The 25,759-nt window shown below is 47.3% G+C and overlaps 2 protein-coding genes across 3 annotated transcripts in view; one reads left to right on the forward strand and one right to left on the reverse strand.

Annotated features, from left to right (window-relative positions):
- Positions 1 to 636: 636 nt before the first annotated feature.
- On the reverse strand, positions 637 to 7,719 carry CCDC103 (coiled-coil domain containing 103). 2 transcript variants are annotated; one of them, XM_048517329.1, is made up of 4 exons: positions 7,659 to 7,719; positions 5,367 to 5,585; positions 2,663 to 2,795; positions 637 to 1,322 (listed from the first exon to the last, which is right to left on the reverse strand). In XM_048517329.1, exons 2-4 carry the CDS (start codon positions 5,501 to 5,503, stop codon positions 867 to 869), a joined length of 726 nt encoding a protein of 241 aa, XP_048373286.1. In that variant the 5' UTR covers positions 5,504 to 5,585; positions 7,659 to 7,719; the 3' UTR covers positions 637 to 866. The 2 variants fall into 2 exon arrangements, with proteins under 2 accessions (XP_048373286.1, XP_048373287.1); XM_048517330.1 differs by lacking the exons at positions 5,367 to 5,585; positions 7,659 to 7,719 and adding an exon at positions 4,354 to 4,684.
- A 265-nt stretch (positions 7,720 to 7,984) lies between these two features.
- The window catches only part of EFTUD2 (elongation factor Tu GTP binding domain containing 2), a 43,744-nt gene continuing 25,969 nt past the window's right edge, over positions 7,985 to 25,759 (forward strand). Inside the window, exons 1-11 of the mRNA XM_048517569.1 lie at positions 7,985 to 8,112; positions 9,609 to 9,722; positions 10,682 to 10,847; positions 12,764 to 12,842; positions 13,835 to 13,910; positions 14,800 to 14,865; positions 15,729 to 15,764; positions 16,452 to 16,542; positions 18,700 to 18,782; positions 20,398 to 20,564; positions 23,566 to 23,690. Coding sequence (XP_048373526.1) covers positions 9,618 to 9,722; positions 10,682 to 10,847; positions 12,764 to 12,842; positions 13,835 to 13,910; positions 14,800 to 14,865; positions 15,729 to 15,764; positions 16,452 to 16,542; positions 18,700 to 18,782; positions 20,398 to 20,564; positions 23,566 to 23,690 — 994 coding nt within the window. The 5' untranslated portion in view covers positions 7,985 to 8,112; positions 9,609 to 9,617. The remainder of the gene's footprint in view (positions 8,113 to 9,608; positions 9,723 to 10,681; positions 10,848 to 12,763; positions 12,843 to 13,834; positions 13,911 to 14,799; positions 14,866 to 15,728; positions 15,765 to 16,451; positions 16,543 to 18,699; positions 18,783 to 20,397; positions 20,565 to 23,565; positions 23,691 to 25,759) is intronic.

Raw genomic sequence — 25,759 nt, forward strand, 5'->3', positions numbered from 1 at the left:
GCCGTAGTAGAACGTTGGGACGCCAACGGACCTCGCGGCCTTGCGATGCGCTCGCACCCCCACTCCTCATCCCCATGAGTCACGGGTCATGAACTGTCTGGCTCAATCACCGGGCGCAGGGACAATGGTCTTGCCCCAGGTGAGGATTAGGCTCAGGCAGCGTCACGGCTCCTCTCCGCCGCGTAGCCAGATGAGATCATGCATCACATGATGATCTCCGACCTCCAGCTCTCCCGGAACTCCCCCCCGGTCCTCCCTCCTACACGCCCCCAATAGGATAACAATAAAAGGTGCCAGGAACCGGCAGACGGGAGACTCGCTAGGAACACGGACCTCCGGTCTCCCGCTGCTGGCGATCTCCACCAGATGTTATCTCCGCGTCTCGTCTCGTTTTTACGCTGACCGCGTGGGTCGACTACACACTCCCTCAATATGACTTGAAAATACTGGTGTGGGTGTGCGGATTTGATTGGTTTTATCCTCAAATTCATTGGTACTAAGGCATGTATTACAATCAACGGATCATACAGTTGGAAGAGACCACGGCAAGTCCAATGCCCTGCCTTGCAGGAATTCACACTCAAAGCACCCTTGGCAGACGGCCATTCAACCTCTGCTTAAAAACCTCCAAAGAAGGACACTATTATGAATTTTTAATGAAAATTTATGGTTTTATCATATGATGCCGATCTAGTCCAACTCCCTGATCAGCACAAGCCTTGTGGAAATGAACAGCAGATGGACAAGAGGCTTGCAAGCAACGGCACGTCTCCCGTTCATTTTCATGAGGACGTCTGTGGCAGGTATTCCCCACACTGCAAACAACTTCCCTGTGTGGGTGATTGATGCCACAAGCTCAGACTCATTCAGGGGACCTGGTAAAGGTGCCTCAGCTCCATCCATTTTCTTTCAGCTGATCCATCACTCCGGCCGCTGGTTTGGGTAACTTTGGTGCTTTCTTCATGTACAAATTTGGGAGAACCCATCAGGCCTGTTTCCATCACGCGTAGTTTCTCAAACAGATGCCTGCAACTTTCCTTCTCTTGCGTGCTCAGGAGTTCTATGTTCAATCCAAAGCGTTTGGTGCCTGAAAGACTCTCCAAGATCTGCAAAACAGAGTCCTGGTCATCGACGCTGGCATTTTCACTGAGCACCGTTAGAAATTCCCCCAGGAGACCAAAAGCGAGGTCTGCTTGGAAGATCTTGCCCAGCCTCTGAGGCCCAAGTTGAAGCAGAAACTGGTACCGTTCTTGGCTGCTTTTCACGTATCTGCGCCAATCTCTATAGAACTCTGACGACGTCTCTGGAAACTGCTGCGACTCCTGGAGGGGAAGAACAGCGTCAGAAGTTTCAAGAGATGTGGGTGCTATTCCACTCCCCAAGTCATTGAAGACATAAACTTCTTTTAGCAGACTAGGGATATTGTTTGTAGCAATTGCGTGCCCATAAAAACTGCTGCCGAGACCAAGATGAAAGCATCGTATGCTGAACTCTTTAGATTCTGGCACAAAATTATTTCTCCAAAATATATGCCACATTGTTTGAATGAAGAATCAATTATATGCCATTTTCACTGTTGTGTGTCCTATAAGAAATTCTTATAAACACTTGACGTACAAAAAAATTGTACTCCAAGGAATTCTATACCATGGAGTTGCCATTCAAATTCTGCACTCACAAATAATTGTAAAAATTCATCTGGTAGGCACTGATAATGTCAGTCAGAAGGCAGAGGAGAAAAATGTTTTTGAGGCTAAAAAAAGTAAATAGAATCTAAATTTTTGTAATGATTTTGAATTTAGTGATTTTAATTTTAGTTAGATATTATTATTATTATTATTATTATTATTATTATTATTATTATTATTATTATTATTATTATTATTATTATTATTATTAATTCGATTTGATAAATCGCCCTGCCCCCAGAGGGCTCAGGGCGGTGTACAACAAATAGCAATACAATAAAACAAATCGAATAGCCCCAATTAAAATATACAAAACCTTAAAACTATAAAACTATAGCAGCAGCAGTAGCCTTCAATAAATAATTAATTAATAATAGAAGACATCTGGCACCCAGCCCCAGTGATCAAACCCTAGGAAGGGAGGGGGTTGGCAGATGGTCCAATAGATAGCCAGTGCGCAGGACAGCACGAGGGGCGGGCTCAGGGGGCTCAGCGGCCGCCCCCCCCCAAAAAAAGCCTGGTGGAACAACACAGTTTTGCTGGCCCTGCGGAACTCTCCAAGGTTCCGCAGGGCCCTAACTGCTGGGGGAAGAGCGTTCCACCAGGCAGGGGCCAGGGCAGTAAACACCCTGGCCCGTGTGTAGGCCAGATTCTACTTGCCTCTTTTAAAGTCACAAAAACACTGCTGCTCTTTGTTTTTCATTTTCTCAGCCAACTGATTTGCTTGAAGGGCTAGAAACAGACTTTTAAAATAAGACAAGAGTCTCACAATTATACACTACCATCATTATTATAAAATTGTTTGGGAGATTTCATATCTTAAGGAAATGACAATCCCTTGGCTTGGGGGGGTGGGGGTAGAGGGAATTGGCTACATGCAAACTTTCCCACCAATTTATCCCACAATTCAGTACAAGAAAATTTAAAGACTGGCTTGGAGAAACAAAAGGAACCACGGCCACCAGTGCTCTCACCTGAGGCAGCTCCACTTTGCTCTCTTGCTTGTGGCTTCCTTTTCTTGCACACAAGTTCCACAATACCTTTGTTTTATTTCCAATCCTGTCCGTTTTCTCCAGAGGCTTTAAGTGCGAAGCTAAAACAATATCCCTGCAGGCAACAGAGAAAGGCTTAGAGTGGAATGTCCAGAGAGAAATTTAGCAGATACACATTTCCACTTGAATTCCCACTTCTAAATCAAAGGAGCCCTTATGTAGCTAATACAAGAAAATAACACTTATTTTCAGTATTAAGAAATGTGACACTCAGGGTTTTTTTAAGCCAACAGTTACATTTTTGATACAACTAATTTAATTCTCTGATAAATATCACAATTTGAATCTTTAATTGATGGGTTTATACATATGACGTTTTGATGATCTTTCCATCTGCTGCCACAAAAAGCAATGTCCACTCTTTTATTTGTATAAATAAATATATAATCAACACCAACTAAGGGTGCTGTATGGCCGTGTTCTAGCAGCATTCTCTCCTGATGTTTCGCCTGCATCTGTGGCTGGCATCTTCAGAGGATCTGAAATTTAAAGACTGGCCATACAGCCCGGAAACCACACAGCACCCAAGTGATTCCGGCCGTGAAAGCCTTCGACAATACATTCAACACCAACTAATATTGGTTCCCTTAATTCTTTCCCATATTGTACCTGCCACCAGGAATATAAATTCTTCCAAAAACCCCTTTATCTCCTTTTGATAGAGCATACAAGCTTATAAGGCAAAATGAATGGCTTACATGGCCCTAAGGAAAATAGGGTGGGATTCCAATGTTTCTTCAAGCAAAGTATGATTTTATTCATAACTGACAGGTAGCTTCAAGGTTTCAAGCCAAATATTTACTAACATAAAACTGAGACCACAAATACCTTGAGGACTTTACTCAACATACATTCACTCGGACACATTCGGATAGCTTCTCTCTCATAGTTCTCTCAGACTTTATTTGGTTTAGCAGTTTGTTGAGGCTCTGACTTTCTCTGTATGCTGACTAATTCTCTCCATACTGGGCCTTTTCACTCAAAAGCCCCAACACATTCTGCTATGCTTGCTCACATAGAGCTTTAACTCTCTCTGACTAGACTATGGCCCCTTCCGCATGGGCCACAAAGACCAGCGTGGGGCCACTAAAAGTGCCGTTATGGGGGAGGACTTTGCACAGCAGCTGCACCAGAAGCTGGAGCGAAGCTACAATGGCACACCTGCCCCCAAATGGTGTTTTTCTTGCTCAATGAGCAAGTCTTTTGAAAAACGGCAACGTCCACTGGGGGGTGCACCGGCATCAAGTACGCTCCTGCAGCCCATGCGGAACAGGCCTTTGACACTCCCAGTTTTTTCATTCTGAAATCATGACATCTTCTGCCCTCTCTGACTCCCTGATACCTTCTGCCAGTCCAGCACAGCCCTCCCACAGGCACACTCTAGAAGCAACAACGATCATGTTGCTTTCTCATTCCCCTCTCGCCCCCCTTTCTCTCTCCAACTCAGGTCGAAACTAAAGTCGCAAACACAAAAACCATTTCAATCCTGTTTTTAAAATTGTATTATCTTCTAAAAAACTGTTAGGGCTAGGGATCTCAGTAGCTGCCCCACCCCACCCCACCCACTGTACAGCTTTAAAAATGACAAGAAACTATAATAATTTTATGATTACATTTTGTGGTAGCAATAACGATAATGTATGGTCATGAAAATATAAATCCTTGAAGTCGGAAAAATATCTGGTTCCTACATTTTGGGGGTGGCTCTTAGAACCAAAGGAAAGTTGTCTGAATTATTAAAAGAAATTTGGGACCTCCTAAATTCTGTCATTGTTCTGTCTAAGGGGCAAATCAGCTGCCTGTAACTGAAATTTGTGGTGTCTATAGTCAACAGCATCCTTTTCCCCAAAAACCCTCCTATGGTAAGAACATAAGAACATAAGAACGAGCCTGCTGGATCAGACCAGAGTCCATCTAGTCCAGCATTCTGCTACTCGCAGTGGCCCACCAGGTGCCTTTGGGAGCTCACGTGCAGGAGGTGAAAGCAAGGGCCTTCTGCTGCTGCTGCTGCTCCTGAGCACCTGGTCTGCTAAGGCATTTGCAATCTGAGATCAAGGAGGATCAAGATTGGTAGCCATAGATTGACTTCTCCTCCATAAATCTGTCCAAGCCCTTTTTAAAGCTATCCAGGTTAGTGGCCATCACCACCTCCTGTGGCAGCATATTCCAAACACCAATCACACGTTGCGTGAAGAAGTGTTTCCTTTTATTAGTCCTAATTCTTCCCCCCAGCATTTTCAATGAATGCCCCCTGGTTCTAGTATGGTGAGAAAGAGAGAAAAATTTCTCTCTGTCAACATTTTCTACCCCATGCATAATTTTATAGACTTCAATCATATCCCCCCTCAGACGTCTCCTCTCCAAACTAAAGAGTCCCAAACGCTGCAGCCTCTCCTCATAAGGAAGGTGCTCCAATCCTTCAATCAATGGTGCACATGCAACTTCTGGGAACCAGGAACGTAATGCAGGAACGTGGCCAAATTCTCTCTGCCGAGTAGGTCAGACAGTTCACCAGCTTCCAAAGTGGCTGTGGATATGATGTGGGAAATTCAGAGCTGCTGAGCACACGGTCTGCATTCATCTCCTGTGTCACATCAACCAAGGCGCCAGGAGACGTCAGGCAAACCTGAATTCTTCGTAAGAAGCCACTTTCTGGCGCACTGCTCGGAACTTGGCCTCGTTTTCTCTCTGGTACTTCTCATCGGCAGCCATGGCTTCTTGCACCTCTTTTTCCAAAGCACGAAAATCTATCTCGCCCGGCATTCTGGAACCACGGGACAACGGCCGCAACGTCTCATCAGAAACCACGGTACTTCTTTCACAGCAGGCTGGTCTCCCAAGTAACCTTTTGAGAGCAAAAACATTATTTTGAGGTTAGATAACAGCGCAAAAAATTATTCAAACTATCAAATCAAGCCTATTGTTATACTTCCCCAAGTAATAAGAGGTTTCAGTGGCAGTTCGCAAAGTATAGTCTTCTTTGAAAGTGGGAGCACTAAAGACTTCAAGAATCTCTTCACATTCCAATTCCAACGGATCAAGTTGGTTGTTGAGAAGATAAAGTCCATTGGCATTGATATTGGATTTCTGTACAGGTTGGAGGAAAACCAAGCCTATGGCATGATTGCTGGAGACAGAATTACAGAAGCAAATTCTGGTGCTAAATCTTAGATAACTTCTATTAACATTAGGCAAAGGTTTCAGGAGGTCTGAAGGAAAAACCCAAATCGAAAGTCACATAATTGGTTTTATGAGCACCAATCAAACTATCACAACATGAGGTGCAGGTTTTCGAGTTCTTCACATCTCTTCACCAGCTGGATGTCAAATTAAAGGGGAAGGACTGTCTTTTTCTTCACATAATTTCTTTTTCTTCACATAATTTCTTCACATAATGCGACGGTCACCTCGAGGCTGGATTACTGTAACTCGCTCTACGCGGGCCTTCCCTTGCGACTGATCCGGAAACTGAAGCTGGTCCAGAATGCGGCGGCCCGGCTTCTGACAGGGGGTGGTTATTCAGATCATATCACCCCTGTGCTGCGCCGCCTGCACTGGCTCCCAGTGGAGTTCCGGATCGTTTTCAAGGTGTTGGTGTTGACCTTTAAGGCCTTACGCAGCATGGGGCCCACATACCTACGGGACCGCATCACCCCTTATGTCCCACATAGGCCGCTACGATCAATGGCGGCAGAACTGCTGGTGATCCCAGGCCCTGCGAGGATGCGGCTGGCCTCGACCCGGGCCAGGGCCTTTACGGCTCTGGGCCCTGCCTGGTGGAATGCTCTACCTCCAGCTGTCCGGGCCCTGCAGGACCTTGGTGAGTTCCGCAGGGCCTGTAAGACAGAGCTATTCCACCAGGCTTTTGGAGGGGCTGGCTGCGGTTCCACTGCCCCCCATTAAATCAAAACTGCCAGCCTGGACCATCTGGTTGGGTCCTAATTCCACCCTGGGCCCTGCCTATCTCCTCCCCTTCCTTCCTTCTTCCTTTCTTTCTTTGGTCTTAGATCGGGCACCTGTGTATATATGTGTTTACATAATCTGGTTGTTTTAATTTATTTATTAATTGCTGCTGAGTTTTAATGGCTTAATTTTATGTTGTATTATTTGCTGTTGGGAACAGCCATGTTGGGAGCCGCCTCGAGCCCTTCGGGGATGAGGCGGCCTACAAATTTAATGAATGAATGAGTGAATGAATGAGTGAATGAATGAATGAATGAATGAATGAATGAATGAATGAATGAATGAATGAATAGACAGAAAACTTCCACATGGCCTGGCGTCTTTTCTGACTGGTTCTCCTAGCAGCTGCTTCAAAGCATTTGCTTTTCTGTTAAGAATGAAATTGTTTTTGTGAAACCGCAAACAAAACTACTGAGAGTCGATCGGGCCCATTCCCTCTAATCCTAAGTCGGTCAAGCCAGCCCTCCTCTTCCCTGCGCTGCCTTCGACGGTCTCTGTCACCGTTGCCAATCTCCAGGTGGGACCTGGAGATCTCCGGGGAGGACAACTGGTATCTGGAGCAGAGATCAGCTCCTTGGAGAAAATGGCTGCTCTGGAGGGTGGAGTCGATGATACCACATCCCTCCTGAGGGCCCTCCCCAGGCCCCACCCCCAAATCTCCAGGAATTTCCCGACCTGGAGTTGGCAGCCGTAGCTTTGACCTCGCCCATTCGGGCTGCCAACTCTGGCTTGGGGGGATCCCTGGAGGTTTAGAGGCGGTGCCTGAGTGAGGGCGGCAGAGTTTGGGGCAGAGTCCACGCCAGATGTTATGGACTACAGTTCCCATCATACCCTGCCAGCATGATGCTGGCAGGGGGTGATGGGAACTGTAGTCCATAACATCTGGAGGGCCGCGAGTTTGACACCTGTGCTCCAAAGCTGCCCCACGGACGCGAGAGGAGCCCAGCAAGCTCACCGGAGAGGTTCTTCGCCGAGATTAGGCCTCCGGTTTCCATAGCAACGGTGCCCAGGCTGGGTTCCCATAACAACCAGGCGCCGCTGACGAAGGACCCCGGCTGGGTAGGGCACCTGCGCTAAACGCCTGATCAAACTCGACGCCTCATCTCCGTGTTTTTTTTCTTCTGACGTCTGCATTTCGTTTTAGTTTTGCCCGCCCGCTTTGATTAAAATCTGAGCGAGCTGCTGACGCGTTTGTAAAAACAAAAGAGAGGCAAAATTTTAAAAAATAAGGCAAGGGGAAAGAGGGCCTGGGGGGGACCTTTTGTGACACGGGCGCGGTGAGGTCACCAGCGTGCGACGGCGCGGAGAACGTTGGAGGATCGCGCGGTTCTCTCGTGGGGCCCTTTCCGACGTGGATAGAAGAAGAGAAGCAAAGGGGTATTTTTTTAGAGCTAATTTTTTCCCAGGCGGTACGTAAATTCTCCTCTCCTTTTGCCAGAGAGCGACCAGAGGGGCGCATCTTTCCCCATTTTGTGAGGTTGTCTGTGGTCAGCTGATGCGTTTACAGCTGAATGGGGATTTGAACCCAGACCTTCAGAGCATTGTGACCACGACACCCCATGAGGAACCGCCTTCATTTAGGGCACTTGAGCCCATTCAGAATAATGCCCTTCCAGCCCACTTCCAGTGCCCTTTGCAGCTGGACTTCACTGTGCGAAATAGCAAGATCCACTTGCAGGCAGTTGTTAAAGCGTGCTGAAAGTGGATTGAAGTTGCATTATTCTGCATGTGTGAAAGTACCCCAAGAGAATCAGTCCGGTTTAGCCATATTTGGATTTGGGAGACCCTGATTCAAATCCCCGCTCCACTATGGAAGCTTGCTGCTGGCCAGTCTCAACCTAGCCTGCCTCACAAGGCTGTTCTGAAGATAAAACGAAGAGGAGGAAAATGACATAAGTTGCTTTTGGTCCCCACTGGTGGGGGGAGTGGGATATAAATGAAGTAACAAAATTATTTCAGAAACTGGCTACCCTGATCCATCACAACCATTGTTTCTGCCTCTTTACTAGGCATGGTCCCTGCAGTCAGTTTTACATTGTAAGCTTTTTGAAGGTTGCAATTTTCTAATTGGGGGGGGGGGGGGGGTGAAAATTGTGTTCTTTTTAAATTTGGAAGATTTGGGGGGACTAAGGCAAGAAGGCTGGGGAAGAGAGTGATGACCGCTGGTAAAGCTATGGGGAAGTAAAACTGGTAAAAGGATAGGAGGAGAATACTGAAACAGAGGCCCTTTCTGCACGGGCCAATTACAGCCCCCAAGGGATGGCAAAAACGCCATCCCTAGTGAGCTGTTTGCATGGGGGGGCGTAGCTGCTTCGCAGCCGCGCCGCCCTTGCTCCTCCCCAGCAGCGCGAAGAGGTGCCTGCGAATGAAAAACTCAGAAAGAAGTTACAGTCGGGGTTGCTAAGGTAAATCGGTAGAGAAGGAGAATTTAACGTTTTGGGATGGGAGTGGCTAAATTTTGAAGGAGAGAGATTAGATGGGCATAGAAAAATGGTTTGGAAGCAGGAGTGTGCATTGGTTAGGAGCTGATAAGAACAACAGCTAGATGAATGGTAGACAGGCACAGTAGTACGTTAGTAGGGATCTGAGGTGATTGCCAGGGGAAGGGTTATATGCAGTGGTGGGATTCAAATAATTTAACAACTGGTTGTTTACAAGCCCCATTTTAACAACCGGTTCTGCCAAAGTGGTGCGAACCTGCTGAATCCCACCACTGCCTGTATGTGTGAAATTTACAGTAGAAGCAAACAAATAATTGTCAGTTTCTTGCAACAAATGTCTATTGCCTGTTTCATCAAAGAACTGGCAAAATGCAACAACAAAACATAGGAACTTAGCTTGATGACAACTGACTTGAGTAATACAACTGCTATATTTAATTCTGTGGCTTTCTTTTTTCCCAAAGGTCAGCCAAATGGATACAGATCTCTATGACGAGTTTGGGAATTACATAGGTCCAGAACTTGATTCTGATGATGACGATGATGAGATGGGCCGGGATTCGAAGGATCTTGATGAGGTACTAGAGACCATTTAAATAGTTTTACTCAAGTCTGCCAACCAGTTCATTTCTGGTTAGGTAACTAATCTTACCTTGATGATGATGATGTTATCCATTCAGTCGTTCTCGACCCTTGGCGACCCGATATGCAAGCTCTTTCCACATTTTTCTATGAAGTCTTGCTTCCTTCAGCTGGTTGATGCTCATGCCTGTATCAGCTTTTATGGTATCTAGCCATCGTGTTCTTTGGCGTCCAGGTCTTCTCCCGCCTTCCAATGATGAATCTGTGCACCCCACCAATTGGCATGCAGAACTCAGTCCTGCATGCTCATTGGTGGGACATCCATCCCTCGCCTGCCCTCCCCAACCCATCAGCAAACCCAGCCAGGGCACCAAGATGCAGCCCTTCCCTCCGGGCCCGCCACCACTCTCCCCACTTGCAACCCCCCACTGCTCTCCCACCATCCCCACAAGCTGACAGCTTCAAGAAGCAGCAGAACACGCAGCCACTGGCATCTGTGGGAGAACGCCACCGGCTCAGGCAACCCCACACCCCTTTCCCCAACCACCAAAAATGTTAGTGTTTATTTCTGGGGGCAGCCAGGCAGTGGTGGCAGACAGCAAGCAAGAGGGTCAGTGAACAAGCTTGGGGGGGTGGGGGGGAAGACTCCCTCCCCCATTTCCTAGAGCCCATTTTATTTCCACATGAAATGGCCTTTGCCACTAGTGAAATATATTTCTGTATGGCATTGTTTTGTGTACACAGTGTGTAACAGACTTCCCTCTGTGAATCACCTCTGAAGATGCCAGCCACAGATGCAGGCGAAACGTTAGGAACAAGATCCACCAGACCACGGCCACACAGCCCGGAAAACCCACCACAACCAGTTGAATCCGGCCGTGAAAGCCTTCGACAATGCATTCTCCCCTTCAGTTGTGTCAGTAGGGCATTACTAACTGAAAACTTCTATTTTCAGCTTGATGATGACGACGACGACGATGAGATGGGGGACCATGATGAAGACCACCCTGGGATGGATGTGGTGTTGCACGAGGACAAGAAATACTACCCAACTGCTGAGGAGGTCTATGGGCCTGAAGTGGAGACCATAGTCCAGGAAGAAGACACCCAGCCCTTGACTGGTGAGAAATGCTGGACGCAGATCTCCAGTTTTGATGTGTTTTTATTTATTTATTTATTTATTTATTTATTTATTTATTTATTTATTTATGGGATTTCTATACCGCCCAATCCCCAAAGGGCTCTGGGCGGTGTACAGCATGAGTTCCACATACAATATATAAACAAAACCCCCTTAAATTAAAAGTAAGTTTAAAAGTTTAAATATTTAAAATGCAGCTGGTGTGGTGCTGAGGCAGCCAGTATATGGCAAGAGGGGAAGTATTTTAGATTCTTCACAGCCAGTAGGATCTTCCATTTAGTCCCCTCTTTGTAGAGGTAAGAGAGAAATACTGTATTAGCATTCTTGGAGAAAGGGGGCTGCCATTTAATCAAACATGGTGCTTACGCAAGTTTATTGCTCTGCCCTGCCCCTTACCCAGAGAAATCCACAGCAACCAAACTCCACCCCTTCAGGAACACTATGGTGACAGTCCCCATGCCTAATGGTCACCCCCCTCCCCGAAGAAAAGTCATGGAGCTGGCCTACACAGCAGGCAGCCAAGCTTCTCAGGAGGCCTCCAGCACAGCTTGATGTTACCCGGTAGTTCCAACTATACGAAGCCTCGTGACAGCTGGAGGCATTGAGCTGGCTGGAGAGGTGGGAGTGAGGTACACACGCAAGAGTGTAGTGGTGAAGGAGGAGGAGCTTGCCCTCTGGGCAGTGGCGTAGTGGTTAAGAGCAGGTGCATTCTAATCTGGAGGAACCGGGTTTGATTCCCCGCTCTGCCGCCTGAGCTGTGGAGACTTATCTGGGGAATTCAGACTAGCCTGTGCACTCCAACACACACCGACTGAGTGACCTTGGGCTAGTCACAGCTCTATCGAGCTCTCTCAGCCCCCACCTACCTCACAGGGTGTTTGTTGCGAGGGGGGGAAGGGCAAGGAGATTGTCAGCCCATTTGAGTCTCCTACAGTAGAGAAAGGGGGGGGATATAAATCCAAACTCTTCTTCCTCTTCTTCAACGGAGAATTCTAGATATTCAGACTTTAACTGGACTCCTATAAGCCTCTGGCTGTTTTTCAGATTTTGGTTTGGTTTGGTTTATTAGATTTGTATACCGCCCTCCCCCGAAGGGCTCAGGGCGACGAACAACAGCTGCAACAGTAATACAATATCATGTAATAGGCAACAAATGTCAAAAAACATACCATCAACAACATGAAATAAATATCAATACCTTACAATGAAACATTCTAGCTACAATAAGTATAACCTTTTGAAAACTCAAATACTTACTTCGTGATAAAAATTCTCAGATTACTATAGATGTAGCCACATTCCTAATAAACGCAATGAAGATCCGAAATCTCCAAGTCACTCCAGTTTAATCATATGAACAATCAATTACAATAGATAGTACATTTTCTACTTCCCCTACCAGCTATCCCTAGTGGATAGTTTTATGCTATTTTATGTATTTTCGTTTTAAGGGCTTCTTGGTGTCTTGTCTACGTACAGTGCCTGATAACACTGGCATGCAAGCGGAGGGGAGGGAGGGGTGGCATGCAAGGGAGGGAGGGGAAAGGGGCCCATCTTTTGGACATGACCCACCCACCCTAGTGGAGGGAGGGGAGGGGTGGCATGCAAGGGCAGGAGAGAGAGTGAGAGGTGGCATGCAGGGGAGAGGAGGGGTGCCATGCAAGGGAGGGGAGGAAGTGAGGGTGGCATGCAAGGGAGGGAAGGAAAGGGCTTCCTCCAGTTATTCAGGGGTTTCAGCCAGATAGGTAGGAATGAGTCTGCAGCTTGCTTCGTGCACAGCCTGTGCCCTACCACTGGGCTCTCTCTTCTCTAGTCCCTTTTTGACCATGGGGGGTAGAATGGAGGTTTCCCTGTTCTCCCCATTTAGGGGCTATTATTCTTGGCGTTTCCTTTCAGAGCCTATTATTAAACCAGTGAAGACCAAGAAATTCTCTCTTATGGAACAGACGCTGCCTTTGACTGTATATGAGATGGAGTGAGTACAGCTCACCATTCTTTCTGAAATAATTTATTATGGCGGGGAACAGGACGGGGCTGGGTGTTAACAAAATTTATCTCTTGCCCTATTTTGTTGTTTTGATGTAATATTTTTATTTTCTGTAGGTGTTTCCACACCACTTTTCCTTTACAGCGTCATGACATTATCCCATTCCTTAGTAATTATTCTTCTGTCCAAGAGATCCTTCTAAAGCAATTTAACATCTCACTCTCTAAACCAGGATCCCCAACCTTTTTGAGCTTGTGGGCACCTTTGGAATTCTGTCACATCATGGCGGACACAGACACAAAATGGCTGCCACAGGGTAGCTGCTGCAAGAGGCAGAGCCAGTGATACACCACTGGCTGCAACAAATGTGTTGTGCGGGCTGGGCGGGGCTGGTGTGCTGCCACAGCAACACACAGTACTGAGCGAAAGAAAGCGAAAGTCCTTCTCCAAGGTTGGTGCAGAGATAGGCAGCCATCTGCCCACGCGCCCCCTTCCCAGGAAGGCGCCAGAGAGGCTGTTAATTAGCTGCAGTTGCCAGCATGAGAAAAGGAGAGGGGGAAAGAGAGACCCATAAACGAAAAGGGGGCTGCATAGAGAGAGAGAGCGCCATCATAAAACAAGCACAGACACCCTGATACGCAGTTTGTTCTGTGGTAGAAGATGGTGCCAACGCAACCTTTTTAAAAATATGCACAGCCAATCAGAAGCCTTCTGGGCAAAGGCTCCCTGGGCAAAGGCTCCCTGGCCCTACCCATCAGGAAAAGCGCTGTGGCCCCACAGGTACCATGTTGGGAATACCTGGTTTAACTAAAGGTTGCTGCCTGGGACATGAGAGGTGGGAGTAGGGGACCCCTTGCCCCTGCCACAAATGGGGTACTACCGCTGGCCAACTAATGCAGAATGTGTCTGTGTCCTTTTGTTTCGACTAAGAATTCTGGTAGTGTTTATTCCTAAAGGGCAGTTTTTCTTGGGTCTTGCAGCTTCCTAGCTGACTTGATGGACAACTCAGAACTGATCCGGAACGTCACCCTTTGTGGCCACTTGCACCACGGCAAGGTATGGTCCGTGAACATCTTGAGTGGAAGGCAACTGAGAGGCGGTTAGGCCGTCAGAGGGATCTATGACCTGTCAGATTTTCAAGGCTTTTCCAAAGATTCCTGGAAAATCAGGAATGACTGAAAAAAATTTCCTAAAAGAAGGCTTGTCCCTTTTTACTGATCTTTACAGCCCGTATTATAGTTTTGTTTCTATTTTACATTATTAGTTTTCAAAGGGCCTCAGATAGGACTCAAATTGTCCAGCATCCGACACAGGATTACGGCCTCGTTCCAGCAAACAGTGGACGTGGTGGTAAATCTGGACTGTGTCATTTTAGACTGCCAGTGATGGCTCGTGACTGAATCCTCCATTCGAAAACCTTCCTGCTTGGAGGAAGTGGCCATGCCTGGGGGAAGGCTACGCTAGAATCCTTTTAAGGTGAAAAACCTTGCTTTAAGATGAGGATTTTTCATTCTTAAATAGAAAGTAACTCAAAGGAGTTTCCCCCAAATTTTCCAGTTTCCCATTGAGAAAATTGGAGGAAAGAAGGCAAAAAAAGTTTCCCCCCAATTTTGTGCGCTTGTTTCTCCCGTGCCGTCACATCTATAACGTGATTATGTAGTTTTGAATGTGATCTTTAAAGAAGCAACGCATGAAGTTGGGTAGCATAATAGAAGAAATTGTTGCCTTTAGTGGTTTGACTGGCATGGTCTGTATGTATCTCTCTCTCTCTCTGATCATGCGTATTCTGAGTAGTGTAAAAACTGCTTGTTGTGGGCAGTTAAATTGGCTGCGTGCAAGAACTGTGGTCTTTTCACTCATAATGTTTTGTGCAAATCAGGACTGAATTCTTTGGCTGGTTGGTGCCTCAGTCTTGTTACTCCTTGCTTTTCTGTTGCCTTTTCAGACTTGCTTTGTGGACTGCCTGATTGAGCAGACTCATCCCGAGATCAGGAAGCGGTACGACCAGGATGTAAGTGAACTCTGTGTTTTGATGGGATGTGACTCTTAGAACAGGCAATGGGTCACAAAGTCCTTCTCAGCTGATTAGCATGCTGTGTCCTGTCTGAGTCTCCTCCTGTCCCAGATGCCTGGGCTGCCTCTTGGAACATCTGCCTAGTGCCATTTTTCCTTTCCCTCCAAGCCCAGCCTTTTTGGAAAGCCTTTGATCTCGGTCTTCATCTCAGCCTCTCTACCCATGACTGCATTTTGCCCCGTGTCTCTCTTCGCTATGCTTTTCCCTCCCTTCTTTTGTCTCACCTGCTGTCGTGATTTAAATTGTAAGCTCCTTGAGTCAGAGATCCCGCTTCTGTCTGTCTTGCGTTTTCCGAGCTGTGGGACCTGGTAGTTTTTGGCTCTGACTGTGGCCTGGTGGAGAACTCTTTCAAATGAGACCCGGGCCCTGCGGGCTCTGCTTCAGTTCCATGGGACCTGTAAGACAGAGCAGTTCTTCTGCCAGGCCTGTGGTGGAGGGCAGCATCGGGTTCCAATTTGACTGGTTTCCCTTTCTTCCCCCTGTCCCTTCTTTCCTTCCTTTCCTTGTCTTCAGCTGTTCGATTTTGTTCTTTCTGTTTACTTATTCCTTTCCGATTGACTCCTGCCTGCTAGATAAATCGCAGGAATGCGGTCAGGGTAATCTAGTTTATGCTGGTGACTAATTTTATTGTTATATGTTGGAATTGTTTTAAGCTGCCCTAAAGCCATTGGTGATGTCCTCTCCTTTGTCTCTTCACTGTCTTTCTGTGTTTCTCTAACAAGCTTAAAAGAGAGGAGACTGAAATGCATTGGAACATTAGCGATACACTCTGAGTTTGGTTTTTCTTGGTTTTTTTCCAGCTTTGCTATACGGATATCCTGTTTACTGAACAAGAGGTAAGCAAACCTGCCTTGTAAAACTGTTATGCCTTTTTCTAGGCTTTTCCTCAGTATATGATATCCTTTTGGAAACTGGAAAAGAGGGCGCTCCAGAGGAAAATTTTATGAGAAAACCAGGCAGGCACATCTGGGGGGGGGGGTTACTCCAGAGCAAGTGTGCCACTAAGGAAGGTGCCCAAGATTAAACTGCTGTTGCGACTTTTGGAAATGGGGAGCACACAGCTGAGTTTCCTCCAGAGATTTTCCCAGCATGCCCAGAGGAGCCTGTGAGCTAACGTACGACCTCTAGGGTAAAGGCAGTGTTGTGTTTTGCACAATACTTTTCTCCTAAAGAGAACTTGTGGCAGATGCTAAAGGGACACCAGAAAATAGTTATAATCAACTATAGAAAAATTATCCCAGCAAATAACAGAATGACACTGGAAAATGTTAATTTGAACTCTGCACATGTTTTGTACGCCCTTGACTAAGCACCAAAGATGGTTTTCCTGAGCATTTTTGCTACCCCTTCCCCCCTCTTCTTTCAAATCTGCTGTTATGAGGAAATATTGAAGTGCCAGTAATTTGTGACCCATTTGACCTGTCTTTCCCTTTCTCTGACATTGCTCAGCCAAGTGGTGACTCCCCCCAACCCCCCCCAACCCCCCCGCCAAACACTGCTAATATTGATCTGACTTTTTCCAGAGGGGAGTTGGGATCAAGAGCACGCCAGTGACCATTGTCCTTCCAGACACCAAAGGCAAATCCTTTCTCTTCAACGTGATGGATACACCAGGTGGGTAAACGGGAGCCCCCGGCCATGGGAGAACTTTCTAACAGCCTTGTGAACTTTCTGACGGTCATATGAAGACTCTTACTCTTGTAAGTCGCTGGCAGCAGCCGCAGTCAATTCTTTGTTGGTGCAGTCAGCCACTGCTGTCTTTGTGCCGAAGTCCAGGGGCAGGAATGAAGTGCCTCCGCAGTAGAGGAGGTTTCTGAACTGTCCTGGTAGAGTCAGAGTGGATTGGAGCAGAACTCCCTGTGGGGTGCATTTTAATCAAAGCATAATCAACCTAACAGCTCCTCTTGGGACCAGCTCAGCAATATGTAACAGTGTGCAAGCTTCAGGCTCATCAGAACTCTTCATCAGGCCAAATGTAAACCCACCCATTCACCCCCCTACCCCTCCCCAAAAAAGGAAGAAAGAACACTTTACTTTCAGGCCACGTTCCTGAGCCCGTGCCAAGGTTTTCTGACTTGTCGTTTTGAAACATCTCTTGGTGTTAGAGGAGTGCATGAAGTTTTGCATTGTGCATTAGATGCAGAACCAAATCCAATGGGCCTGGTTTAAAGAGACTCCAGGTAAGGGGCAATAAATTGATTACCATCCGTAGCAAAAACATGTCCCACATTTTATGAGGTGTTCTTTCAGTGCGATTAGTCATTTTCCTCTCAAAATTTGTGATGCAGAGCAGAACTGTTTCACCTACAGTTTCTTCAGATGCTTGTTTGGAGGTGCTCTTTATCTGACATTGTGCCATTTCTTATATTTATAAATTGTGCGTTGCTTTTCTCATGTTCATGGAGGCAGTTTTGAAAGGTGGTGGAGATCATAATTCAAGCCGTCTTCCAATTCTTTTTTCCTGATCTTTTTATCATAACTTTGCAATGAGTGGATTTGTGGGCCTTGACTTTTCACCAAATACCTGATAGTCTTGAGATCTGCAAGGCTTCTCTGCTTTACTGGCGTTACTGTCCTTTTGCTGGACGGTGTAATTGTTTTGCAGTCATGTTTGAATTATTGTTTACCTCCTCCCATGCAAGATTTTAGCCTATGAAATCTCACTGTGCATTCAGAATTGTGAATTCTTTCCCTCTTCTGCTGTGCCTTCCTTGAAGGGGCGCATCAAGCTCTCTCTCCTCCTGAGCCCCCCCCCCCCCCCGACCAGTGCTCTCCCCTTATCCCTGAGAAGCTGCCAGACTGGGAGGTTGAGACCTTGCCAAGAAACCTCTGTTGATGTTCCTGGCCCGCCTCAGCTCTGCAAGGGCTTTCCTGCCTGCTGCAGTCTTGTCGTCCCTGTCTGTCCACACATGGGTTTGCTGAGCTGTGCATCCATGCAGCTGCCCCTCTTTAGGCTCCTGCAACCATTCGCTAGTTCCCTGATCAACATCCCTCAAGAGGAGGGCCTTCCACCTTCCCGTTGCTGTTGGCTGGGGCTCGGGGCTTCTGCTCAATCCCAGAATGCACATTTGAAATTAAAAAAACAACAACCCAGAGGCTTGGATGCCAGAGAGAATTTGGGAGTCCAGGTGTTCAGTTTTTTGCCAATTTTGCCAGTTGTTTCCTGGGAGTCCTTGGTCCCCTGACATTGGGAGTAAGGACAGTTTGGACTGCGGGGGGCGGGGTCAGAAAGTCATGCTCCACAGGCAAAGATCCTTTCTGTCTTGAAATGTCTTTTGGGTCCAAGCCACAGCTCATTTGAGCACGTGCAGAGTGCAGCCACCAGTATCATCTGCCAGTCACTATGAAAAACTGTGGACAACCCGCAGGATTCTGGTCAGGGTTGGGCCCTGGTCCCCAACACGGGAAGCTCGTTCTCTTGAATTCTCTGTGTATCTTACAACGTTCACATTTGGAATCGTGTTTTTGTTGGGGGGGGAGGAATGATTTGAAAACACAGCTAACTCCTGCTTCAAATACACGCCCCCTCTGGTTTGAAAAACTGTGCAGAACTGTTGTGGCGAAGTTGTCGTGTGTTTGAAAGTCAGCCGGGTGCTTCGGCGCTGCCAGCCGTGCCGTTGCCGGGTGCAAAAAAGGGCCTTTGGCTTCCCACATCCGGAGCTTGTGAACCGCAACCGATCGAAGCAGGGCTGGTTTGTCACGCTCTGGTTCCCCCGCTTCCCTGCTTGCCTTGATGTTCCACTCTGGGTGGTTGTGTTTCGCTCTCTGAAGGTCACGTCAACTTCTCTGATGAAGTCACGGCCGGTCTGCGCATTTCTGACGGCGTGGTGCTTTTCATCGATGCTGCCGAGGGGGTGAGTGCCTCCCTCTTTTGCCTTCTTCACACAAGAGGAAGTGAACGTTTGGAGCAGTCCAGAGGGTTGAAGAAAGTTGTCCTGTTCAAAGCAAGAACTGGGAATGGAAGCCAGGGACTAGACTCTGAAACCAGAATGCTCTGCTAATTTGGAGTGGGATCACTTTGGGTTTCCGTAGCCGCAAATGACCTGGCGTGGATAGTTCAGGCCAGCTTGATCTCTTCAGATCTCAATGGCTAAGCAGATCGATCCCGGTTAGAATTTGGATGGGAGACCTCCCAAGGAAAACCAGGGTCTGATTCACTGGCTGGCAGCAGCAAACCCCCTCCGAAGGTCTCTTGCTTTGAAACCCCCATGTCATACATACATAGTTTATTTACGGTCATTGACCAGCAAGATCCAAAAGAATTAAAATCATAAAATTTACAGATATTACAAATATACAGATTAAAACAGTTAACAAAATACAGATAAAAACCCCCATGTCATGTGTGACTTATGGGCTAAAAAGTAAAAAGACCCAAAGGCTGGGAGGAAGGGAAGATTGCGCCTGGTTGAGGGGAGCAGACCTCAGTGGGGAAATAAGAGTTCCCTGCCCCGTGCTTATCACACCTCTTCCTGTCAGAATATCCCATCTAGTAACTCCCTCTTTGTGCCTCGGTTTCTCTGTGCGACAACGAGCTTTTATGTCTGTTCAGCTATTGGGTGGGGCAGGTGTTGCGTTGAGCACACTTTCAGAAGAAGGTTTGTTTGTTGCTTGTCAAGTGCTGCTCGTCTTAAGAAGCCGATGGGCTTTTTCTAGGGCTCGCTTTGATGCCTTCCTGTCAGCTAATCTGATGGGACCATTCCTAAATATTCCAAGGCACAGGAGAGCCTGTGTGTGCGGCTCACGGGAAGTAGACTCAGTGTCACATATCTTACTGCATTGCAAGTTACATGAAGGTGAAAGGGAGCTGTTAACCCAGCCATTGTTAACCCGTCATGTACATCCATTCATAGATAACTCAGATACAAATTCTGTAAGAATACTATTAGAAGATCGTGTTTCCGCCATTTCACAGAAGGTAGCTAAATTTTGTATACTGGTACACAACAAGAGTAGTCCCTTATTAAGACAAAGAGCTGTACTGTGTGACGAGGACTGTAATAATGCCTGAAGTTAATGTTATTTATCAATAGATTTTAGAATGGATTTTACAATTTATATTATATTTTTGTATAAATGGAATGCTATGTATTCACATGTATTCTGATCGTAAACTCGGTGCTCGGGAGCAGCAGCAGCAGAAGGCCATTGCTTTCACCTGCATGTGAGCTCCCAAAGGCACCTGATGGGCCACTGCGAGTAGCAGAGTGCTGGACTAGATGGACTCTGGTCTGATCCAGCAGGCTAGTTCTTAAACTATTGGCTGGCCTAAAGGCCGTAATAAATATATCTGTCTGTTCAGCTATTGGGTGGGGCAGGTGTTGCATTGAGCCCACTTTCAGAAGAAGGTTTGTTTGTTGCTTGTCATGTGCTGCTCGCCTTGCAGGCCGTTCCCTCCGATGGGGAAACGACCCCTGTTTGATCCTCAACTCTTGTCCCGCCTGGGCTTCTGCTGGGCCTTCCCTGCAGGTCATGCTCAACACGGAGAGGCTGATCAAGCACGCCGTGCAGGAGAAGCTGGCGGTGACCGTCTGCATCAACAAGGTCGACCGGCTGATCCTGGAGCTGAAGCTGCCCCCCACTGATGCCTACTACAAGTTGCGGCACATCGTGGATGAAGTCAACGGCTTGATCAGGTACTCTTCTTAAAGCATTTTTCAAGGCTTGTGAACTGTGTTGAAAAGTGGTTCTGGTGGGTTTTCCGGGCTGTGTGGCCGTGGTCTGGTGGATCTTGTTCCTAACATTTCGCCTGCAGCTGTGGCTGGCATCTTCAGAGGTGTATCACAGAGGGAAGTCTGTTTCACACTGTGTCCAGTAAGAAGGGAAAGTTTCCTGAAAGGGAAACAGACTTCCCTCTGTGATACACCTCTGAAGATTAAGATTGTGTGTGTCGGTAAAGACCGGGAGGACAATGCAACATGGCACACACTAGGCTCTGGCAACTCAATATTTATGAACATGTAAATCAGTGATTCCCAAAGTGGGCGCCACTGCCTCCTGGTGGGTGCTGCAGCAATCCAGGGGGGCGGTGATGGCCACAGGTAGAAACATTAATACATATATCTTTCTGTTTAATTACTATTAAAATTTTAAAAAATTAATTTCCAGGGGGCGCTAAGTAATATTTTTTCTGGAAAGGGGGCGGTAGGCCAAATAAGTTTGGGAACCACTGATGTAAATGAAATTATCACTATAAAGTATAGTGCAAAAGCACTTATAAGGCATTAATATGCAATAATAACAAGAAATACACAATCAAATAATACCAATAACAGATTGAATTGCTAGTATAACATAAAGTGACTCCATCCCTGGAATATAGTGGCCAGAAGAAATCAATTGATTCACATAAGTTCATTCATAAATGAGTTCATTCATAAGTTCAATAACGATAAATGGTATGCATTCCAGAGCAAAAAGGCTCTTGCTCAGACGATCTTCCAAACGTTATCAGTTTCTATCAAATAGAAGGAAATAATAATAATAAATGATGAACCCTATCTGGGGGCCTCAGATGCAGGCAAAATGTTAGGAACAAGATCCACCAGACCACGGCCACACAGCCCAGAAAACCCACTACAACCAGTTGAGTCCGGCCGTGAAAGCCTTCGACAATGGGTTGAAAAGATTCCTCCAAACTGGGGAGGGGGAATCTATCCTTCGTTGGGCGAGATCCACAATTTGCTCCTAAGAGCTGCCTCAAAGTCTGCACAGTTTGCTCCTAAGATCTGCACAATTTACTCCTCTAAGATCTGTCCAGCCCCTGGATTGTTCAGTGACGAGACTCTGCGTTCAGATGATTTCTCCTTTCTGAATGTGCATCAGGAATAAGCATTTAGACTTCCAGTTCCACAACTAGAATCATGAGCAATAAAGTGCCCTCCATTATACTCCACATCACGCCCCGTGTCACACAACACCACCCTGGCTACCCGTTCCCAAGGAAGGACGGCACCCCTCCAGTCCCGCGGTGCAGAGATTGTGCTGCCTCCCCTGGGGTCCAAACAACCTACATTCCACACAACCGGTAGAACTACAACAGGTCTCTGAGCTGATAAGGCATTGCTAGCAAAGCAAAAGTGCAAAGAGCGAGAAAGTACAACCACAGTAAGTAAGAGGCAGGGGAAATGAGGAGAGAAAGAATCCCAAGTCCCAGCTGGAAGACAGGACAGGATGAAACCAGAAAAGGGCTGAGCACAGAGGCGTAGCTCCAAGGGGGGGCCGACACACTGGGCGCGTGCCCCTTTGGGGACGTTCCGGGGCGGGGGGAGGACGCTCCAGTGCACAGGGTGCTTTTCTCCCTTGCTGCGCCTCTGGCTGATCAAGATAATTTTTGGGTTGAAACCCCTTGTGGAAGGTAGGTAAGTCTGTTGACTAAGTAGATGTGGAACTAACGTTATGAACGTATCAGTCCAATCTAAGACCCTCGTTACCAGATTTGTTTCAGAAAAAAACATAAAAATGCTTCCCATGAAGGTTGAGTTCTTGCTCTCATGTTAGCTGCAAGATTGGAGAGCATAAAGGAAAATCCATGGGTAACCTTTCCCTGAACGTTCAGTGTCCACGTGTTTGCTCCCTCACATTTGCAGAGGAATTTGCACATTTGATTCACGCCTTTGCAGAGCCAGACTCCTTCCTCTTCAAGTGAAGCCAAATCTGTGGTCAAATAGCCATGCTAGATTCCTCATTATAGTCCTTAAAAGGCCAAGAAATGCATAATAACCTCTGATGTCGGCAACAGTGTGTTGTTGTGCTGCTGTGGCAGAATTTTGTTCTTTATGTTAATGTGTTTGATGCACATTGTTGTTGTTAATCTGGAAAGTAATTATTAAAAAGCTACACATCCTCTTCAGGCTTTTTAAAAGAAGCTATTTCTCCATCTCTTATTGTAAATGTTTAACTGTCTTTTCTTTGCATCTGTGCTTCAGTAAAAGATGGGTTAGCATTAGATCAATTGACTTGTGTCGACTCTGGCTAGCATGGCGTCGTGGTTAAGAGTAGGTGGATTCTAATCTGGAGAACCAGGTTTGATTTCCCACTCTTCCACCTGAGTGGCAGAGACTCATCTGGTGAACCAGATGTGTTTCCACACTCCTAAATTCCTGATGAGTGACCTTGGGCTAGTCACAGTTCTTTGGAACTCTCTCAGCCCCCCCTACCGCACAGGGTGTCTGTTGTGGGGAGAGGAAGGGGAAGGAGCTTGTAAGCCATTTTGAATCACAGGAGAGAAAGGTGGGATATAAATCCAATCTCTGCTTCTTCTTCTTCTTAATTACATGTAAGTAAACTAGCATCTGATCAAAATCTAAATATCCAGTTCTTTGAGACAATCAAGGAAGGAGAGAACTTACGATTCAGGAAGAAAAAATAAACACAGAATGTGGTCCTAGCCCTGCAAAAGTAAATCTATCTTGATCTGTTAACAATTCAGAGCAATCAATCTGCCAACTGAATCTCACAGACTTAATTATTATTATTATTTATTTATTAGTTTTCTTATACCGCTCAATCCCCGAAGGGCTCTGAGCGTTGTAGGTCTGTATGTAATTTGTGGAGAAAAACCCAACCACCCTCTATTCCGTTAAACAAAAACCAAGTGTGCCGATCGGATGTGAAGAATTTCCTCCTTGTTTGCAGCGTGCATTCCACGGATGAGAACCTGATCCTTTCTCCGCTGCTGGGCAACGTCTGTTTTGCCAGCTCTCAGTACAGCATCTGCTTCACGCTGGGCTCCTTTGCCAAGATCTACGCTGACATGTATGGTAAGGATCGGCCAGACTCTGTGCGCACGTCGGGGTGCCCTTGGCTGCCTTTTTGCAAAGCTGTCCTAGATTGTGGGATCAAGCTTTGCGTGTTTTCCCAGTGCCGAGCTTCATCCGTGCCTACGTGTAGAGATGTCAGGCTGACTTCCAAGGGTCCACCCCAGTCCAGGGGGATAAAAGTGAGAAGCCCAGGGCCAGGCTGCCCTGCCGAAAGGATGGGCTATGCCAGGGGTAGGGAACCTGCGGCTCTCCGGATGTTCAGGAACTACAATTCCCATCAGCCCCTGCCAGCATGGCCAATTGGCCATGCTGACAGGGGCTGATGGGAATTGTAGTTCCTGAACATCTGGAGAGCCGCAGGTTCCCTACCCCTGGGCTATGCGAACGGAGAGCAACTTTAATTCGTAGCAGCTGGGGCTGCCAGATTAACTCCCCCGCTCACAATGTCCCTTTTACCTTCCCACTAGAAGTGAACGGTTGCCATTCTCTTCTGTGCTGAAAAACGAAGGTGTGCCCTTGTGAGGTACCCATCCCTTCCTCGTGCCAGGCTGGTATTTGCAGAGGGAAGAGGAAGACATTACACGACTCAGGGCTCTTTCTCATTCATCGGTCTTCCCTCCTTACTGGCCCGACCACGATCCCTTATGGGCCTGTAGCTGCCCTGCGCTCCTCGGAGAAAGGGTGGGGTAATGTGTGATGGAAGGGGGCAGCACCTCACTTTCCCCTTGGCAACAGTCTTGCAGGGGTCATCTTGGAGTAGCTGTGCTCTTTCACATTCCTGCAGCAAATGTTTGAGATGCTGACAAGTCAGGACTGAATGTGTTCTGAGAATGGGCTGAATTAGATGAGGGTCCAGGACCTTCCGGATCCTTGCCAGAACCTGGCCCTGTGGCAAGGGGATTAAGTTCCTCTGACCATGCACAGAGGCCTGTACTGCTCTGCTGAGTAAATGGACTGGGGCTGGCACAAGGTCATGAGGCTCCTACAATCACACTTCCAAACCTGAACGATAAGGACTAGTGAATTAGAGAAATGAAAGAGGGAAAGGGATATGGCCTCTCTGCCGCTGTGTGTGCTGTGCTCCGCTTTGTACAAAGCTGTGCGGTTTGAAATATGTGAGCGCCTGCCTCTCGGTGCCAGGCCTGTGTTCATGGGGAAGAGGCTCAGCTGTTTCTGAGTGGAGGTTACGAGGAAGGTCTTGCTCTCTCTTTGCTGGGACATCTTTTTAAAGTAACGGAAGCTGGCTGTTTTTGGAAGGCAATCTGTTCCCTCTTGTGAAAAGCCCAGCGTGGGCTTTCAGAACTAGCTTCCAAAGTAGACTTCTTTAGCAGAGGGGGTTTTTTCCCTTTTTTATTTCCTTATGGGGAAAAAAACAAAAAAGCCTTCCTGCGACGGCTGTGGGCGCTGCCACCAGGCCTCTACTCCCAGGCGTGCCACGCCAGACATCCCCTCACCCGCCACCAGGCTGTTGCAACCCCTGTGGGGGCCCCTGCACCACTGACGAGGCGCAGAGACACGACACCAAGAGCTCCGCTTGCTCCCTGAGGCAGAGGAGGGAAGGAGGACTCCCTGGGGAAGAGGAGGCAAATGGAGGTGGGGGAGGACAGGCAAGACAGGACAGGGGCGATGGGACAGCGGGCATCATCAGCAGCCCTTGGGTGGGAAGGGCAGCAGTGCCGAGCTGGGGAACGAACAGGAGACGGGCAGGGCGGCCCAGATGTGACAGAATCTCCTCCTTGTTCTCAAACCAAAGGAACCTCTAACCTTCCTTTTGGCTTTCAGCGTTAGACAACATTCAGGACAGGTCCAGCTTTGGCTGGCTGAGATGAAAGGGAATTGAGAGCCACTGTGGTATACTGGCTAGATGAGTGTCAGGTTAGGATCAGGAAGTGACCCAGTTAAAAATCTGTACTGCAGTGGTGTAGGAGGTGGGTATAGGGAGGCGAGGGAGGTTAAGAGCCTCTGTGTGGGTATCTGAATCTGGAGGGTGAACCTGGGTTTGGATTCCCCTGCTCTGCTTCCTGAGCTGGGTGGAGGCTCTTTGTCTGTGGAATTCAGGATTAGCCTGT

The sequence above is a fragment of the Sphaerodactylus townsendi genome, linkage group LG15, assembly GCF_021028975.2.
Source record: "Sphaerodactylus townsendi isolate TG3544 linkage group LG15, MPM_Stown_v2.3, whole genome shotgun sequence".
In the NCBI taxonomy this organism is placed as follows: domain Eukaryota; kingdom Metazoa; phylum Chordata; class Lepidosauria; order Squamata; family Sphaerodactylidae; genus Sphaerodactylus; species Sphaerodactylus townsendi.